At 47.5% G+C, this 18,642-nt stretch overlaps 1 protein-coding gene across 4 annotated transcripts in view; it reads right to left on the minus strand.

Moving 5' to 3' along the window:
- Positions 1-4,150: 4,150 nt before the first annotated feature.
- INSR (insulin receptor) overlaps positions 4,151-18,642 on the minus strand; it is a 125,435-nt gene continuing 110,943 nt past the window's right edge. For 2 of the 4 annotated variants that reach the window (XM_070622782.1, XM_070622780.1), the window contains 8 exons: positions 15,571-15,673; positions 14,310-14,377; positions 11,459-11,703; positions 10,362-10,472; positions 10,114-10,273; positions 8,447-8,576; positions 8,010-8,144; positions 4,151-5,457 (listed from right to left, as the gene is read on the minus strand). In XM_070622782.1, the coding sequence (XP_070478883.1) occupies positions 5,103-5,457; positions 8,010-8,144; positions 8,447-8,576; positions 10,114-10,273; positions 10,362-10,472; positions 11,459-11,703; positions 14,310-14,377; positions 15,571-15,673 (1,307 nt within the window). In that variant the 3' untranslated portion in view covers positions 4,151-5,102. The remainder of the gene's footprint in view (positions 5,458-8,009; positions 8,145-8,446; positions 8,577-10,113; positions 10,274-10,361; positions 10,473-11,458; positions 11,704-14,309; positions 14,378-15,570; positions 15,674-18,642) is intronic. The other 2 variants (XM_070622783.1, XM_070622781.1) reach the window with 1 other exon arrangement.

The raw sequence follows: 18,642 nt of genomic DNA on the forward strand, positions 1-18,642 counted from the left end.
ATCCCAGAGTAAAATCTTTAGTGTTTGGATCATGGGGAGGTCTGGTTCCTTGAGGCAGCAATTAGTTACCAACTAGTATAGAAATAGTTCGATATTTAAACAGCTAGTTCGGTTGTACAGGTATATGCCAGCGGATTGTTGGCCCTGCTGGTAACAATATATAATCTCCTGCTTCGTTGTTTTGAAGAAACCTAGGGGTTTGTCCCCTCTCAAAACAGGTACCCACAACTTTCCAAGAGGTTTCCGTTAACACAGCCCACCCCATAGCCACAACCCTATACAGTTCATGGGCCTTTGCTTGGACACCACACAAAAACAAGAGTATTCTCAGATAATTTATTCAGAATTTCAATATAAACAGGTAATTATCCCATATTTTACATGCAGAGTAATTTTGATATTCCAAACAAACAAACAAAAAGGCATATTCTGTACATGGCGCTACTTGGCTCTTGTAGGAAAACATTGAAAAAATAATAATTGAGCTTTCAGTGGGTTTTGTGTTTCCGAGTTGTTTTCCGCAAAAGCCGAGGCACTTTTGATCCTGCACGGCTGACGGCGGACGGGAGGTGTCTGCTGCTGACACGAGGGGCTGAGCCCACCCAGGCACAGAAAGTCAGAAGTCTAAGCAAGCCATTCCTGAATATGAACGTGGACGCACATGTATTGGGGGTGGGGGGTACTATTCCTTCCTTCTCAAATGGGACCAAGAGCCTCCGATTCACAAGCTGGTTTGTAGGGCCCATACCCAAATAAAAATTCAGCTGGAGGCTGGTTCCGGACCTTGACTGGCATCAGAAGGTGACAGCGAACTCAAAAAGTCATTGTTTCCCTCTGTTTCTGGGAGAACCCTAAGGAAACACTCGCCTTCACCGGCAGCCCCCGAAAGTCCAGCACATTCTTTCGTGTGTTTTGAGAGAACAAACGCTCCTCTGCTCTTTCCATCCCCAACCTTACCTCTGGTGTAAAGCAATATTCTGAAGAACATTCCAGAAGGTTTTCTGAAGGGGCACCATTCTACAAGTACCGTTTATATAAGATCAGCATTTCCCCATTCCCCACCCCCAACCAAACCATAATTTCTGAACAGCCTGAGGTGTCAAGGACTCACCAAGAGGCATCCAAAAGGCATTTAACCCCAACTTCCACCCACCACAAAGTAGAAAAATGATTGTCGGTGGGACTACAGCACATCCAATCACTCAGATGGCTAGCATGGGCCATGTTCTGATGGCATTTCTGGCCACTGAGCAATGCTAGGACAGCTACAAATAAACGCCTCCCAACCCAACAAGCACACTTATGGAGGACCATCTGCTCTGGTGGGAGACAGTGGAAGATCTGTCCATCAGTTGGTGGCAGGCTCCAGTGGTCATGGATTGTATGTGCAGACCCTTGCATCAATTCCCACATTTTCTCTCAGTTGTGCTCAATGCCTATCCAGAGAACCAGCAGCATGTCTCTCTTTCTACTAGCTTAAAATGACAGAAAAGCACCCAGGACAGCTCTCAGAATACAAACATTTCCAGACGTGTGTTTGACATCACTGGTCCAGGGAAAAAGTAACACGTTTGGTATTCTCCTCCCAGAAGAAGAAGCTACTATGCGGATTTCGCCGCATTAATGAAAAAGGGTTTTAATAATAGTGAGACATCTTCAAAAACAAACAACAAAAAGCATCAACCTAAGCTGGCTTTGTTGCTTTTTTTTGTAACCCATCATTACAATCCCCCAGGACAACCATGATTTCCTCAGACCAAAGTTCTGTTGTTGCACAGGAAACATTATCTGTTGCAAAACGAGGCTCATAACCCAACGGCCACTTGCCCTTTTCACAGCAGCAGCAGAGACAGCTAAATGAAATCAGTGAAATCCCATTTACACAGGGCGGGTCCGGTACTCTAGGTACGTCTCCAGGGCAAGCGGAGAAAGGAGATCCTGCAGGAGCCGTGGTGAAAGTATGACAAAGGCTTGCCGAATATGACAATAGCCTTGTTGGCCCTGCCCAGACTTACACACAGGTTCTCAAAGCCCCACAAGGTCAACCAGTATTAGCTTAAAGTCAACTAAACCGCAACACTGGGGTCTAAGGTTTTGTTGCTAAAAAAATGCATCCAGTACAGTGGTGGATTTGGGGACTGAGATTTCTCAACATACGCTCCTCCCACTTGAAGAATAAAAGAAGACACTGCATGGGGTGTTCGTGTGTGAGGTTCCCATGAGTGTGGTTTGTTCCACCCCCTAAAAAAGCATCTGAGTCTGAAAGGGGTGAGAATAAACCATGGAGAGCCCAGGGCACCTTGGTGCTCACTTCGGTGAGGGGGGGGGGGAGGCGGGAAGGACGGTGGGGATGCTGGCTCTGCCCCAAAGCCTGTCTTTGCCCCAGCAGGCAATGATAAATCCACTCCCACCGAAGGAGAGTAACTCAGGTCTGAATGCCCTCACCTCCGATACATCATGATGGCCTGGAACTCGGTTCATGTTTGGGGAGCATGGTGCCAACGGATGGAGGATCAAAAAAAAAAAAAAAAAAAAAGGAAGATTAAATGCAGAGAAGCATATTATCAGCCAGAAAAAGGATCTATGCTCACACGAAGGCCATATTTTATCCCAACTCCCTCCCTCAAAATTCTTACTGGTCCCTGGCATTCAGAATCAGCTGATATGGATTTTTCCCTGATTCAGATCGGATCCAGGCAGAATTCTGAAGTCTCGAAGATGTCCGTTATTGAACCAAATCCTAACGATACACTGAGGTAGGCTGTGCTGGAAAAAAAAAAATCATTATCCCACATCCTCCTGCTTATTTTTCTTTGATAAAAATTTACATGCGCTCTGTTTTTTACGAAAGTGATTTTTACAGTGATTTTTTATATATTAAAATAAATAATTTTCCCCCTAATATAAGAAAACCTTTCTGAATTAGAAAAAATGTGAAAATTGCTGCTAGTGTGGTATATGGCCACTACAAATTTCCTACGAAAAGAACAAAATACCTAGTACTACGTGTTTCTTAATTTACGTACAGACCCTCTTTTATGTACAAAATAAATTTGGCGAAAATAATTGCTTTACTCTCGCTCCTTGTACCCTATTACTGAGGCTCCCCAGAAATATTTTACATGCTGTAATTTCCCAAATCATATAAATAAGATAGCAATAGGCCATTGGGATTTGTGTCTACCTGGGTTCTTAATCAAAAATTGAGAAGGCTTGGGGGGTCACGGTTGCATCTCTGTCCCATCCTGAAGCCCACAACTCTTAAGACAAGAAGAGGAGAAGGAAGCAATCAAAAACTTTTGAGAAAATGCACTCAGAGATAACCCGTGGGTGATGATTTTGATGAACCAAAGTGCTGAGTTCACCGTGTTCTTTATTTGAGCAGCTGTGGCTGTTTCCCCAAAGGGAAGAAACTGTGGACTCATGCCCGTTCGGAAGTTCTCCGTAGTGTGATGGCCTTTAGCGGTTTCTCCTCCAGACTCGACTCTCTTAGGGATGGCAACACCATAAGCACCTGAGAGTTCTGCTCAGGCCCCACAACTGGCCCAGCTGAGGCCACCGGGCGCGGAGCAGCTTCTGCGAGGTCAGTTCTGAGGACAGTCGGATGCCCTGAGGGCGGAGGGGACCGACAGGTGCATCTCACTTCATATTGCTTAGTGTTCTCAAAGTCCTTCGGTGCGGTCACACTTTAGGGTCTGACTTTTGTTGTGTTTGCACAATTACTGTAGGACGTGCACACCCAGTTGAGGAAGCATGCGAGGTACACACAGGGAACCAGAAGATCAGAGAGCCACAAGTGTGTTTGAAGGCAGGGCTCCCCTCCAGGTGGCTGCCAGCTTACCCCAGCAGAAACCAAACTATCCAGCAAACCCAGTCGCCCACACCCTCAGCGTGGCCTCACGACGTCCAAAAGGGTTAGCAGCTAATGTGGCTTTATTCCCAGCAAAAAATGGATGCCTTTCAGACCAAACAAATTGGTCACTGGTGCCTTGCTCCCCACATCGCGCCCCCTCACCGCCACCACGCACAAGCAAACTAACCCATAAGCCCTCCCCCCACCCCGGGAAACAGTCAATAACTTATGAGGCTGATGCTGGAGATTTTTAAAAAATTAAATATGTTACAAATATATTCTCAAAACTCTTCATCATTTTAGTTCTTCTTCTTTTTTTTTTTTTTTTTTTTTTTTTCATTTTTATGTCCTGGCTTTGTTTGGTCTTGAAAAGATCCATTATCACTCCAAACTACTCCCTTGGCTCCCGGACAAACATTTGTCACCAAAGTTAAGGAAGAGAAGACTCCTGAGGCTAGATTTGGGACACAAGAAGAATCGGTCGAGGGCACAGTCTCCCAGTAAATAAGAAGGAAGGAGGCGGGGGTGGGATCAGGAGCTCACACACTCGAGAAGAGCGGGACCTTCATGAGCCGATCCCCAAAGCGTCAACTCGGCATGAATGCTCTGCACACGTACACACCAGCCGCGTCTACCCTGGACACACACTCGCACGCGCACACTTGTGAGCCACACACCGGGACTGCAGATCCTTATCAAAAGTACAAAAGCAGCAGCTATTGGTCAATTTGAGGAACTGATTTTGTGAAGGAAAAGAAAAACAATCCTTCAGCCTGGATGAGAAAACCTTCCTGATGCCCACTCCGTGAAGCTTGGAATTCTACTGGAACAGCTTTTTTTCTTTCTTTCTTGCAAACTTTTGTTCCACAAACAAGTTTTATGTTTTATACTGTAGCTCAGACACCAGCAAAAAAAAAAAAAAAAATCTTTGTAAAAACAGGTGCTTTCTTTCAACCTACTAGGAAAAAAAAAATAATAACATCCTGGCTTGAAACAGCAGTTGCCCGAAAGGACAGCAGCCACCAAAACCCCTTCCCCTCTATGTTCACAGTTAAATTCTCCAACGACTAGTCAATTGGCAATCAAACAAATGTGTTTTAAGTCATAAGATGAGCAGAAATGGAAAGTCGTGATCTCTGAGCTCCACTTGACACTGTGGCAGATTCGTGTGCGAATCCTGAGGTTTTTGGAGGCCTTCAAACCAGAGGAAAGTGAAGACGGGGAACGCTCTCCAGAACAGGCGCCGTCGTTAGGAAGGATTTGACCTCGGCAGAGTCAGAATCCGCCCATTTTTCTTGCCCCCGTTCATGTGAGTGTACGGGATGTGTTCCTCATAGTTCCGCTTTAGACCCAGCGAGGACCCTGCATCCCGGCCCCCGGCCTCCTCCCTCTGGGAATGTGAGGACCGATCCAGGGGGACGTTCTCCATGTCCTCAAACTCCATCTCCAGCTCCTCGCTCTCGGGGGCCTTGTTCTCCTCGCTGTGGAAGAAGGAAACTTCTGGAAAGCTGGGGTGCAGGTCATCCTTGAGCAGGTCGACAATCTCCAGGAAGGTCGGCCGCATCTTGGGGTTGAACTGCCAGCACATACGCATCAGGTCGGTGCTGTGGGGCAGAGGGACAGGTCGGGGGTGAGTCCCAAGGGTCCAGCCGGGCAGCGCCCACCCAATGCCTCCCCTGTAAGCTCACACCTGCAGGTGCCAAGCGATCACATGAGACGGCAACTATGTGTGCAGGCAGCAGTCAAGTAAAAGCAGCAAGTCTATGGGTGCTGAAAGATGGTTTTAAAAAGAGAACCAAAGGGGTGGCCTCATCTCAAAGCCAGATCAAGAAGCGTTTCTCCTGATGCTAACCACATGCTGAAGACCACCGTTCATCATTCTCTAGATCCCTGCACCTGATGACTGCAGCTGTGTGGAGCGGCCCTAGAGGGCCAGCTCTGTGTGGCCATCCTGCAGAACCAGCCCTGACTCTCTCGGGGGTCCCAGGAGGGGGTTATGACTTTACTCAGCCAAGAGCACACAAGACGCTTGCTGAGGGCTTGGGATTTCCATTTTACCTCTTCCCTTCCCCATCGTAACTTTGCAACAGTTGGCAAACTTCAGCCTGTGGAGCAAATACGGCCCCCTGAGTGTTTTTGTAAATAAAGTTTTATTGGCACACAGTCGCACCCATTCATTTACGTGTTGTCCGTGGCTGCCTTTGAGCTACACGGCAGAGTTGAGGAGCTGTGACAGAGAGCCACATGGCCCACGAAGCTGAAAATACTTACAGTCATGGGCCGTATAACATTTCGGTCAACGATGGACCACATATGTGACGGTGGTCCCATAAGATTAGTACCATGCAGCCTAGGTGTGTAGAAGGCTATGCCATCTAGGTTTCTGTAAGTACACTCTATGACATTCGCACAATGACGAAATCGCCTAGTGATGCATTTCTCAGAACGCATCCCTGTCATTAAGTGACACATGACTGTACAATATGGCCCTTTATGGAAAAAGTTTGTGGACCCCTGTCCTAGAGCCTATGTAATTACCCTGGTCCTGGAACCACCGCTGGCTGCTAATTGGCATGGCTAGGAAAGGACCTGCATGGAGCAATGTTTAGAAAGACTTGCCTCCGAGTTCCTAAATAACTCTGCTTCCTACTTTTTTTCCTGTGAGGTCTCTTCAAACCAGGTTTCCTAAATGCCTTATTCTTTTGAGGATGAAGGATCAAAATGGCCTCTCCCCATGGATTTTTCAGGAGGGAAAACTTTTCTCTTAAGAAACACTGATAAAGGACTTTATATGTAATAAATGCCCATTGTAGAAAGTTAGAAAACACCCAAAAATATAGAGAAAATACAGCTTGCACACAACTCTCTTTCAGATGTAATCTCGTCTTTTCTATCTGGATACATTTGGAAATGTAATATATACACACTTTCCACACTTAATATTTTAACATAAGCTTATCCACTGAGTTACAAAATATTTTTATGAGCATCCTTTGACATTTCAATTGCTACATCATATTAATTTATCAATTTACTTGGCAATGCTCATATTGTTGGATGTTTAGATCATTTCAATTTTTTTTTGAGACTTTAAATAACATTGCTCTGAGTAGCTATTACAACAGGGTGACAAGAGTGGTTATCTAGCTGTACCATTGCTAGCACTGAGTATTAAAACTCTCTTTTCCTCCTTTCTTTCTTCCTTTCTCTTTCTTCCTCCCTCCCTCCTTCCTTTCTTTTACTGCTAATTTAGGAAAACAGTACTTTCCTTTATTTTGCTTTATATTTATTGGACTACTATGAGGCTGGACAATTTTGCACGTGTTTAATAGCATGCATGTGTATGTGTTGTCTATTTGCTCCTATAACAAAAATTTAAAACAAATATTGGGAGGGCATAGGTAATACGTATCTCTGACAAAATTTTTTATAGTGTTCATGCTTAGTGATTTTTTCCACTTTCACTGAGATATAATTTGACATATAACATTGTATTCGTTTCCGGACAAAATGTGAAATGTATAAAGAATAGACAGTTCAACCTGACTCTCCCACCTCAGCTCCCCAGTTCCCTTCTCCCAAGGTAACCACTGCTGCAGGGTTTCTCGTGCAACCTTTCAAAGATGTGATATGCAATAAAGCATGCATGTAAAGATAGGATATGCAAACACAAGCACGTGTGTAGACATGATATGCAAACACGTGTGCATGCAAAGACAAAATGAGCAAACACAAGCATGTATGTAAAGATATAATATGCAAACTCAAGAATGCATATAGACATAATATGCAAGCACGAGTGTGCACGCAAAGATACAATGTGCAAACATAAGCAAGAATGTAAAAATATAATATGAAAACACAAGCACGTGTGTAGACATGATATGCAAACACGTGTGCATGCAAAGATAAAATGAGCAAACACAAGCATGTATGTAAAGATATAATATGCAAACTCAAGCATGCATATAGACATAATATGCAAGCACGAGTGTGCACGCAAAGATACAATGTGCAAACACAAGCATGCATGTAAAAATATAATACACAAACACAAGCCCACATAGAGACATGATACGCAAACACCAGCATTCATGCAAACGGCAATACCTTTTTAATGAACACCGTACACACCGCACACTCTTTCTACACTTACACTCTCTCGGGACAATTGTCGGGTTGATCCAGATACCCTCCATCCATGACAAATTTCAACACCTGCTCATTAGACAGGCCTTGGTAAGGCTGTTCTGCCAAGCTGGTGATTTCCCAAAGGACCACGCCAAAGGACCTGCCAACGACAGTTGAGACTAGTAACAAAGAAGTCATTAAAACACATACACACCTTCTTGGTTTACTAGAACCTGATTGGCCAGTTCATTAACCAATTCATGATACAGTTCAGAAATGCCTGTAAGATTAGGCTCAATAGGAATGTAACAGTAGCTGTGCCAGGGTCCTCAGACATGACATCCCCTTCATTTTCTTGATGGAGAGGCCAGGGGAAGGCAGGTTTCGACTGCCCCTTCTTGCTAGTACAGCAACGTGGAATTCAAGCCCAGTGTCCTGCCCGCTAGCCCACACACAACTCACCACATGTCAGAAGAAGTAGTAAAGACCCCGTCCTTCAGGGATTCAGGAGCCATCCACCTCACGGGGAGCAGCCCCTTGCCTCCTTTCCGGTAGTAATCCGTTTCGTAGATGTCTCTGGTCATTCCAAAGTCTGACAACGAACAGTTCACATGCTCTTAACCTTCAGCCTGTGGCCCAGGTGTCCTCCGTCTTTCCTGCCCCACCCCTCGCAGAGCCCTCAGCTGGCGTCCCCTGCCCCAGGCGTGTGCTCACCTCGGGGGCTGCCAAAGCCAGTGAGAACGGATTCTGAGGGTACTCATGGAGATGTGGAGGGGGAGGGTGGGCCACCATTTAAAGGGAAGGAAAAGGAACCACCAAGTGGCAAAGATGTGATGTTCCAACCTGCAGCTTGAGAATCCCATTCTCCTTCCCACCCATGACCTCACAGGCATCTCAAACGGAACTTTTGACTCTCTGCGGCCAACCTATTATTCTCCATTGGATAGGGCCCTGCCAACCACCCAGCCATCCAGGCTCCCAGGATTGGGTCCTCCTTCGGCCACCCCCTTCCTTTGCACCCTACATCCAAGACAGTGGCAAGTCCTGCCCACTCTCCCTCCACATCCCTCTCTAACCTGTCTATTCCTCTCCATCTTCCTAGCCCCACAAAGGCCCACTGCCACCTCTCACCTGCAGGACCCTCCCTCCATGCTGACTCTGCCAGCCCACTGCCCAAGAGAAGCTACATAAATAGGATCATGTCATTTCCTGCTTCCCATTGCTAATGTAGGATAAGGTCTTTCTGGATCATAAATAGAATCACGCCACTTCCTGTTTCCCCCGGCTGTGTAGGATAATGTCTGGATGACTTACCATGATTTGCCAGGCCTTTCCGAGTCTGGCTCCTGTCTCTCTCCCTAATCTCACAACTCACGCTGCTCTGCTCCCCTCTACAGTCATTTTATCCACACCACATCAGCCATCCTTCCAGCCCCAGGACCTTTGCATGTGCTGTAACTCCCCCTGGGATGCTGTCACTCAGGTCAACTCCTAATCCTGCGAGTCTTGGCTGAACTGTTGCCTCCTTACAGAGAGAGGCCTCTCCTCTCTACCATAGAACTCTTTACTTTCTTCAACGCTCTTTTCCCCGTCTTCATTATCTTGTTTCTATAAGTGTTAACTATTTTACTGTTCATCTAAAACAACTCTGTCCAGTAGAACTTTCTGTGATAATGAACGTGGCTTATATCCAGACTGTCCGATATTGCTCAAGGTGGCTGTTGAACACCTGAAATGTGGCCTGAATATTTTCTTTTATTTTACTTAATTGAAATTAATTTAAATGTAAATGGCCACATGTGGCCAGTGTCTAGTGGCTACTGTGCTAGATGATACAGATTAAAGGCTGCACAAGGGCAGAAAATCGTGGCCACTTGTTCCTCCTTGTACCTGTGGCACCAACTGCAGTGGCTTGCACACACAGTGTTCACAAATATTACTTAAAGAGGTGATTGAATGGGTGAGGTAATGAGCAAATGCAATTCAATTACAATGTGAGGATCAGGCCTCCACCCAAAATCCTGCCCCTTTACGCTACTGGCAAAGATTTAACGACTCATGACAGACAACTCTTTCTGAAATCAAACTTGACCTGGGCTGTCCATTTCAAAGCAGAAAGCCAGACGAACCTCCGATTTTGACGGTAAAATCGTGGGCGACCATGCAGTTTCGAGCTGCCAGGTCCCGGTGCACAAACTTCTTGGCGTTCAGGTACGCCATCCCGTCGGCGATCTCCGCCGCCATCTGAACCATCTCTTGCAGGGTAGGGGGAGGGCGGCCAGGGTTATTCTAAAGTCGAAACATGGGGTCGTGTTCAGCGACACCGGTGCCCGCGGCCAAGAGCGGGTCCCCTGCCGGGTACCTAGAGGCAGCTCACCTCAGCCTCCGGCCGCAGGGAACGGAGGTAGCTCTTCAGGTCTCCATGAGCCATCAACTCCATCACCACCAGCGTTGGCTGGCCTTTCGATACCACCCCCAGGAGGCGGACCTGTAGAGCAAGCAAGGGGGTTCTTGGGTGAGGGTTTGTGGGAAGATATCAACTCACTGAGGTCTCCCTATCTGGTGTCTACACCACAGAGAGCATCCTACTCCTCTGTGGAGTATGATAAGCCCTTGTCTGTCTGGCTCAAACGCTGGAGTCAATGCCTTGCTGGGCAGGAAGGCAGGGGAAGGAGGAAGAACTGAGGACTCACAATCTGGAGGTGGGAGAGCAGACAGACCTGCCCACATGCAGCAACACACCAAGGCCAATCCTTAGATATCTCTGAGCACACAAGGCACATCCTCGTCTCCAGGCCTTTGCCTCAGCTGTTCCCTCTGCCTGACTCTGTTCCCTCACATGCCCACACAGCTCAGTCCTTATATCTTTAAGTCTTTGCTCAAAGACACCCTCCCCACTCCTGAGTTCCCAGTCCCTTCAGTCTGCTCCCCTTTTCCATTTTGCTATAGCATCATCTCATAATGATCTACATAATTAACCCAGTGGGTTTAGAGTCTGTCTCCACCCAGTGCATTGGAAGCTCCCCGAGGGCAGGAATCTGCTGCACCACAGAGATGAGAATGGGGCCTAGCACAGAGCAGGTGCTTCATTAATATGCATGGGGACACGAGGCTCAGAGAAACTAAAAGACCAGTGTGGGAGCAGAAGAGCAGGAAGAGTCTGTGCTGTCTTGAGTGGGGACAGGGACACGGTGGACCATCATGTGTTTAAGGATTACAAAGAAGGCAGGAAGAGGGAAGAAAAAGAAGATTCTGGAAAGCAATAGGACAGCCAGTCTGGCTCCAGGCAAGGTGGGAGAGGATGGGATTGGAGAAGGAAGCAGGAAGGGACCCTCCCCCGCACCTTTAGGATGCTTAGCAGGGTGGGGATGGGCAGGAAGTCCACACCCACCGTCCTCATGCTCCGCACAGGACAGAGGAGGCGGGACGTGAAAAGAAGCCTTTGTCTGCTCCCGGGGCCAACGCAGGACTCACCACGTGATGGCAGGTGAAGCCCTTCATGACTGAGGCCTCGTTGAGAAACTCGATCCTCTCTCGCAGACTGGCAGACTCGTTGACTGTCTTCACCGCCACGCGGGTCTCCGCCTCGCCCTTGACGATGTCCCTGGCGTTGCCTTCATACACCATGCCGAAGGAGCCCTGCCCCAGCTCCCGCAGGAGGGTGATCTTCTCCCGAGGCACCTCCCACTCGTCCGGCACGTACACAGAGCAGGGAAACACTACTCCTCAGTTATCTACACAGCATCCTCCACGGGTCCCTCAGGAGGGGTCCCCGGCCACCTCCCACTCAGCCCCCCCACACCCCCACAAATCTCATTATGTGACTTCTGCGATCCAGGACCCATGCTGGGCACTGGGCACAAAGTCAAGAACAGGACAGGCATGGGTCTGTGTTGTCATGGAGGGGACAGGAAGGAGCCGCAACTGGTCCAGGGTCCTGGCTGGTGAGTGGTGAGCTGAGCCTGCATCCTCACCCTTTCTGTCTGATTTCAGAGCCCCACTACTGGATGATGCTACTTCCCGTCTGAGGCTGTTGTCTCTGCAAAGTGCCGAGGGGTTGGGGGACCACCCAGCCTGCCAGTCACCAGACATGTGAGTGAGCCCATCCAAGACCACCTGGTGCCAGCTGATCGGCAGGTGGGCCGCCACCGTGTGAGCGAGACCAGAACTGCCCAGCCGAGCACAGCCCAGGTGTTGGACCCACCAAACTATAAGCTGATAACTGGTTGTTGTTTTAAGCCACTAGGTTTGGGATGGTTTGTTACTCAGTAAATGATTCACAGACAAATGCACGAAGGCCTTGTAAAAAGTCAAAATGCTTCCTGCTTTCCTCTGCACCTGTCATGGGCTGAATTGTGCTCCCCTCCCCACCAATTCATACGTTGAAGTTCTAACCCCTGAACCTCAGAAGGTACTGTATTTGGAGACAAGGTCTTTACAGAGGTAAAGTTAAAATGAGGTCCTTAGGGTGGGCTCTGATCCAATCCAACTGGTGTCCTCATAAGAGAAGATGAGGACACAGACACGCACAGAGGGGAGACCATGTGAGGACACAGGGAGAAGATGGCCACGCACAAGCCAAGGAAAGAAGGATCAAGAGAAACCAACCCTGAGGTCCCCCTGATCTCAGACATCCAGCCTCCGTGGACTGTGAGGAAATAAAATTCCGTTTTCTAAACCGTCCAGTCTGTGGTGCTTTGTTTCAGCAGCTCTAGCAGACCAACGGTCAGCAACGGCTCACGCGAGTACACCGAATCAGACACGAGCTCTGCACCCACGTGAACTCACTGATGCTCAGTAGAGGACCCCGCCCCCCAGATCTTTTTCTGCGTGTATCCCTAGCCCCAGACCTTCCCTGGAGCTTAAAGACCCTTGAGCTCCAATTTCCAGCTTTCACTGGGCAGGGTAGGAGGGAAAGGCAGCCCTGAGCAGCCATCCTGGCCTCACCCCTTACGAGGGAACCCAACAGAAGCCCCGAGGTTCAGCTTCCCCATCTCCAACGCGCAGAAACGTCGTCCTTCCCAAACAGAGAGAGGAGGCTCATGGATCAGCATTCGTTCCCTCCCTCTCCTGCTCCCTCCACGCACTCCCATCTGGAATAACCACCCATTCCTAGTTTCCCTATTCCGATGTTTTAACATCTGGAGCCTTGCTGGCTGTGGAAGGCCTGTCCCTCCCAGGGTAGCCAGTTCCCAGAGATACTGAATGACTCATCTGTGAGTGCTCCTTTCATACGCAAACGAACCAATCCAGAGCTCACACTCTAATCATCTCCTAGGCTGCTATTCCCCTGCTCTGTCACCCCAGGGCCAGGTTCCAGACAGCCAGGAACAGCAACTACATCCCAGAGCCTGCTGAAATTACTCAAACTAGCCAATCTGAAGCCCGCTCACTTTGCCTCACCAATCCAATTCCTCCCCGCAGAAACCACAAGAAAGGCTCTTGCCCACATTTCTCCCCTTCTGCTCCCTGACCGACCTGGTGCTCCCCCATGTGGCCCTGTGTGGCATGCCCTGCCTCCTGCTTCTAGGGGATCTGTGAATATAGTGAACTTCTTCTTTCATGACAGTCCCTTCCGTGTCTACACGTCTTATCACAACTGATTAAAACACATTCCAATCACCCTTAAAAACACCATCGCTGTATCCCAAGGCAGCATCCTGCTGGACAATGGTGTTCGTGCCTTGAAAGTCACTTTTCGATTACGGCTGCATGAAGCATTTTAGAAACTTGTCATGCAACAGATGTCTTCCCCTCTGAAGCAACAGCCAAGCCTTATCGACAGGGCTCACTCACTGCCCTTTGGTACAACCAAAGGAAATATGGGTGTCCATCCTACACTCATGCTGCCAGCATCAGCATCACATCCAGGTTCAGCCATCACCAACAGCAGATGTGTCCCTGGGATGCACTCAGCCTCCTGCTCGCCCTGTCTTGTCCCTGTTCTTGTCTTCCCCACCTCTATCCCCAGTCTCTCATTTTGGCTTCTGACTCCCACCTCCTGCGTCCCACCTTGGACGCAGTGTCCTGGCTCTGACTCTTAGCACTTTCTCTGGCATGAGCCCTAGGCTCCACATCCCCACAGCTGGGGCACCAGATTCTCCACCTTCCAGCCCACGGGTGCCAGACCAACTAGATCAGCACTTTCAAACAGGTGCAGGACGGCAGGTGTCCAACTGCTCCCAGCAGCAAGGGGCAGGTCTGCAAGCTAAAGGAACAGGAGGGCTAATCTCAGCCTCCTGGGGTGTCATCCTTTGACTTTCACCAGACAAAGGAAACCGAACAGAGGATTCTGACAGCCCACAGGGAAGAGGATGGTACTCACCATCACTGGCGCTGAGGTACTCAGGGTTTGAGGAAGCGTACAGCGGTCCCAGGGGCCCATCCGGCTGCCTGGATGAGAAAAATGAAGGGTCCCAGCTTGAGATACTCACGGGACTCTGTGGGTCACCGTAGGAGGCTACAGACCTCCCCAAGATTATCAGTAGCATCCACATAATCCTAGAAACAGACTGGTGCTGAGGATGGAGGGACCCTTATGTTTTGAGTAGAAACGTGAGGGATGGCTACTTAACTGCATCAACGTGGGAACCATTCACCCCATAAATTGTAACTTATGATTGTCCGTGTAACACCTAAAAGCCACTCACCCAGGGCTATTCTGGAGCCATCTGGTCCCAGCTTGTGAGAAACAACTGTTAAATCTTCTGGAAACTTGCAAGTCATTTATTAAATACAATCGTCACTCAAAATTAAATTATATAGGTTTGCAATTAAATTATATTAAAAGAAAAGGCAATGGATATTCAAAACTCACTACTCCCTAAGTATGGTGCTACATTTTACTACAATCAATGCTCTTGAGGCTATCTACATTACCGCATCTGTTTACATTATTGTATCCATCTAGTGGAAATGAGCCAGAGGAAGACAAAGACTGCATATCTCTTTCTAACTCTGCACTCAGTGACATCGTGTCTATAGCTTGAAATTGGCCATGGTGGGAATATTAACACCACCGAAATCTGTAAACACCACCAACCAAGACTTGACATGCTTCTGTTGTACACTCAGGCTTGAGAAAGTAATGGATAAAATGTTAATAATGCAGATTAAACTTAATGGTGTGTCCTCTCTGTAGCCACGACATTGCGAATGGCATAATAAATTGAGAAAACGTTCTCCCAGCATTTAAGAATTATTCACTGAGCCAGCAAAGTCATTCCTATCATTTACGTCTTATCTCATTTTTGTCTTACTCTTTAATATCAACATAATATCAACCAACATTCAGGTTGGAACTACACTCCTTCATCAATTGCAACCATAGGTTGGCTATAGATTCAAAGCTTCAGGAAAAAGAAAACTGACAAAAGCATTTTGTGAAAATTAACTGAACAGAGGGAATTTACGATAAAGAAGATTGCATATTGTATTACTGTCATTATCTATAAATTGCCTGCTACGTACCCTTTATATCAGTAAAATTTATAATAAACTTAGACATAGCTCTGCCTACATCTGGGCATATTTTTTCTCAGAGAGTCGGTTATTAACCATTTATACCAGCACACCACTGCGCTTACCTCTTTCTCAAGAAGAGGTAAATGCTTCCAATGACCACACTGAAGAGAAAGACAAAGATGAGGGGGCCGATGATGATTTTTGCAATATTTGATGGGACGTCTACTAAAATAAAATCAGAAAATACATATTTCACATCAAAAACGTGTTCACATCCAAGTTTCGCATCAAAAATCACATCCATGCCTATAACAGTGGGCCACACACACTTGTCCCCACTCTCCTGTCTTGACTCTCTCTCCGCTGGTTTCCATGGGGCTGGGCAGTGGGCTCAGAGTTCTGTATTCTGGAAGCACACACTCCTGACCCACAGACCACTGCCCACTGCCAGACTTCCCCCTTCCCCACCCAGGGCCAGCTTCACAGGCGTGCAACCAAAGCCGTCACCCAGGTCCCCACACTCAGAAGGGTCTTGCTCTTGGTTTAATGCTCCTCTGTCACCATCTTGAAAGTCTTAACAATTTTTAAACAAGGGGTCCTGCGTTTTCATTTTGCATTGGGCTCTGCAAATTATATAGCCTATCTTAATTTCAACAGCACCTCTGGTGGATAAAAAATTCCCCAGGAAGTGCCTTGTGTGTGCTGGGAGGTCCTCCCCCACAAAAAAAAACAATCCTTGTAAACCTATGGCAGAAATGTTAGGCAACCTCTTATTTTTTAAAATTCTCATGCAAAGCTGAGTTGTCTGTAATCATTAACACACCCACATATTCAGACTCTTCCAACCAGAGGAAGAAAATGGATTCTGAAGTCAGAAAAGGAATCTGGTCCTCCGGGCCTTTAATAAATAGCAGTTTACTGATCACACACTAAACACCAAGCAGTGTTTGAAGTGCTTCGCATGAGCGATCTTATTTACTTGTCACATAAGCCAAGGTGGGAGGCACCATGACTCATGCCACTTAACAGATTGGGAAACAGAGGCTCAGAGAGGGGAGGGATCTTCCCAAAGTCCCAGAGCTGATCCAGGGCAGAGCAGGGATGTGAACCCGGGCAATCTGAGTGAGTTCTTGATCACTGCCCCACCCTGCCTCCGGTGGCCAGCTCTATCCTGAGATATCTCGTCCTCCTGCCCGTCCCGGAATTGACAGCAAACTGCCTCACCCCGTCTCCGGTGGCTCCTGGCACGCAGAAAGTCTCCGTAAATATTTGGTGATTGAATAGGACATGAGAAATGGAAACCATCCGGTCACATGCAGCTGTCTGTGTGTCCCCTCCTCCCCTCCCTTCTTCCATAGGAGCGGGGAAGCTGGAGGCTACCAAGCAGGTCAGGACTCAGCAAGGCTCAGGGCAGAATCCCGAGACCCACGATGCCGTCCCCATCTCTGCTTCCCGGACCCCACAGTCCTGCTCATTCTGCAGATTCCCGTGGCTGCCAGAACTAGGGTGAGGGAAGGGAAGCATCTAGGATGAAAAATTTGAGAGGAAGTCTTGCCCTGGGTCATGCAAGGGCAGGGTTAGCCCCTGAGGGTGAGCATCTCCTTAATTTTTTTTTTTTTTTTTTTGCTGAGGAAGACTGGCCCTGAGCTAACATCTGTGCCCATCTTCCTCTACTTTCTATGTGGGACGCCTACCACAGCATGGCTTGCCAAGCGGTGCCATGTCCGCACCCGGGATCTGAACTGGCAAATCCCAGACCGCCAAAGCAGAACGTGCACACTTAACCGCTGCACCACTGGGCCAGCCACCGTCTCCTTAAATTTTACACCTTGGGTGTAAAATGCTTGCCTCCTTGTTACATAAGAAGGAATTTTCTTTAAGTAATCTAATGTGTCCAACATTTAATTCTCCAGATTTTTTGCTGTTGTTAGCAATGCTGCACTGGATTTCTTCGAGCGTGTATCTTTTTTTGCACATCTCTGTTTGTTTCCTTAGGATAAGTTTCTAGAGCCAGAAGTGTTGGCTCAAATACAAAGAGCCTTTATGAGATTTTTTGCTATGTATTATTAAAGTACTATATTTTAGCACTCACCCACCGTGAAAAAGAATGTCCGTATGTCTGCACTCTTGGACAACATTGAGCACTGTAGTTAAAAAACAGAAAGAGAAACCTTGCCAATTTGATAAGTTAAAAATCATATCTTGGGGCTAGCCTGGGGGCATAGCGGTAAAAGTCTCATGCACCACTTCGGTGAACCAGGGTTTGCTGGTTTGGATCCCAAGCCACACTGTGGCAGCATCCCACAGATAAAGGAGAGGAAGATGGGCACGGATGTGAGCTCAGGGCCAATCTTCCTCAGCAAAAAGAGGAGGATTGGTGGCAGATGTTAGCTCAGGGTTAATCTTCCTCAAAAAAAGAATCATATCTTGTTTTAATTTGCTTTTTTTTTTGGTGTGGTTTTGAGTGAGGTTGGACATTTTTTACGTTTTCTATTTTTCATATTTTTTTCCTCTCCAAAGCCCCAGTACATAGTTGTATATTCTAGCTGTAAGCCCTTCTAGTTCTTCCATGTGGGCCACCACCACAGCATGGCTACTGACAGATCAGTGGTGTGGCTCTGCACCCAGGAAGTGAACCCGGGCCACGGAAGCAGAGTGCACTAAAGTGCAACCACTAGGCCATCAGGCCTGGCTCTCATATTTCTTTTTAAATTGGCTACTTATGTCCTTTGCTTATTTTTGTGTTAGGACATATATCTTTTCCTCATAACAAATATTCATTTTGTATTAAGCATATTCACTCTTGGTCAAGGACATTACAAATATTTTCCCCACTTTGATATTTTCCTGCAAAATTTATTCAAGGTGTTCCTGGTTCCCAAGAGACAGACTCCAAATTCTTGAAATATCTTGAGTAATAGGAGTGTCTTTGACACTGAGGAGTCCTTTGGAACACACCTGAGTTTACTCTAAGGGATGCAATGACTCAGGACAGGACCGGTCACCAGAAGACCAAGCACGTATTCAGAGGAGCGGGATGTTCAGTGAGCCTGAGCTCCAGAGAGGGGAGGGGGCTGGAGGTGGAGATCAATCACACGGTCAATGACTCGGTCAATCACACCTGCGCAATGAAACCCCAATAAAAACTCTGGACGCTGAAGCTCAGAGATGCTTCCTGGCTAATGAGCACATCA

Source organism: Equus przewalskii, chromosome 6 (genome assembly GCF_037783145.1).
Source record: "Equus przewalskii isolate Varuska chromosome 6, EquPr2, whole genome shotgun sequence".
NCBI lineage: Eukaryota > Metazoa > Chordata > Mammalia > Perissodactyla > Equidae > Equus > Equus przewalskii.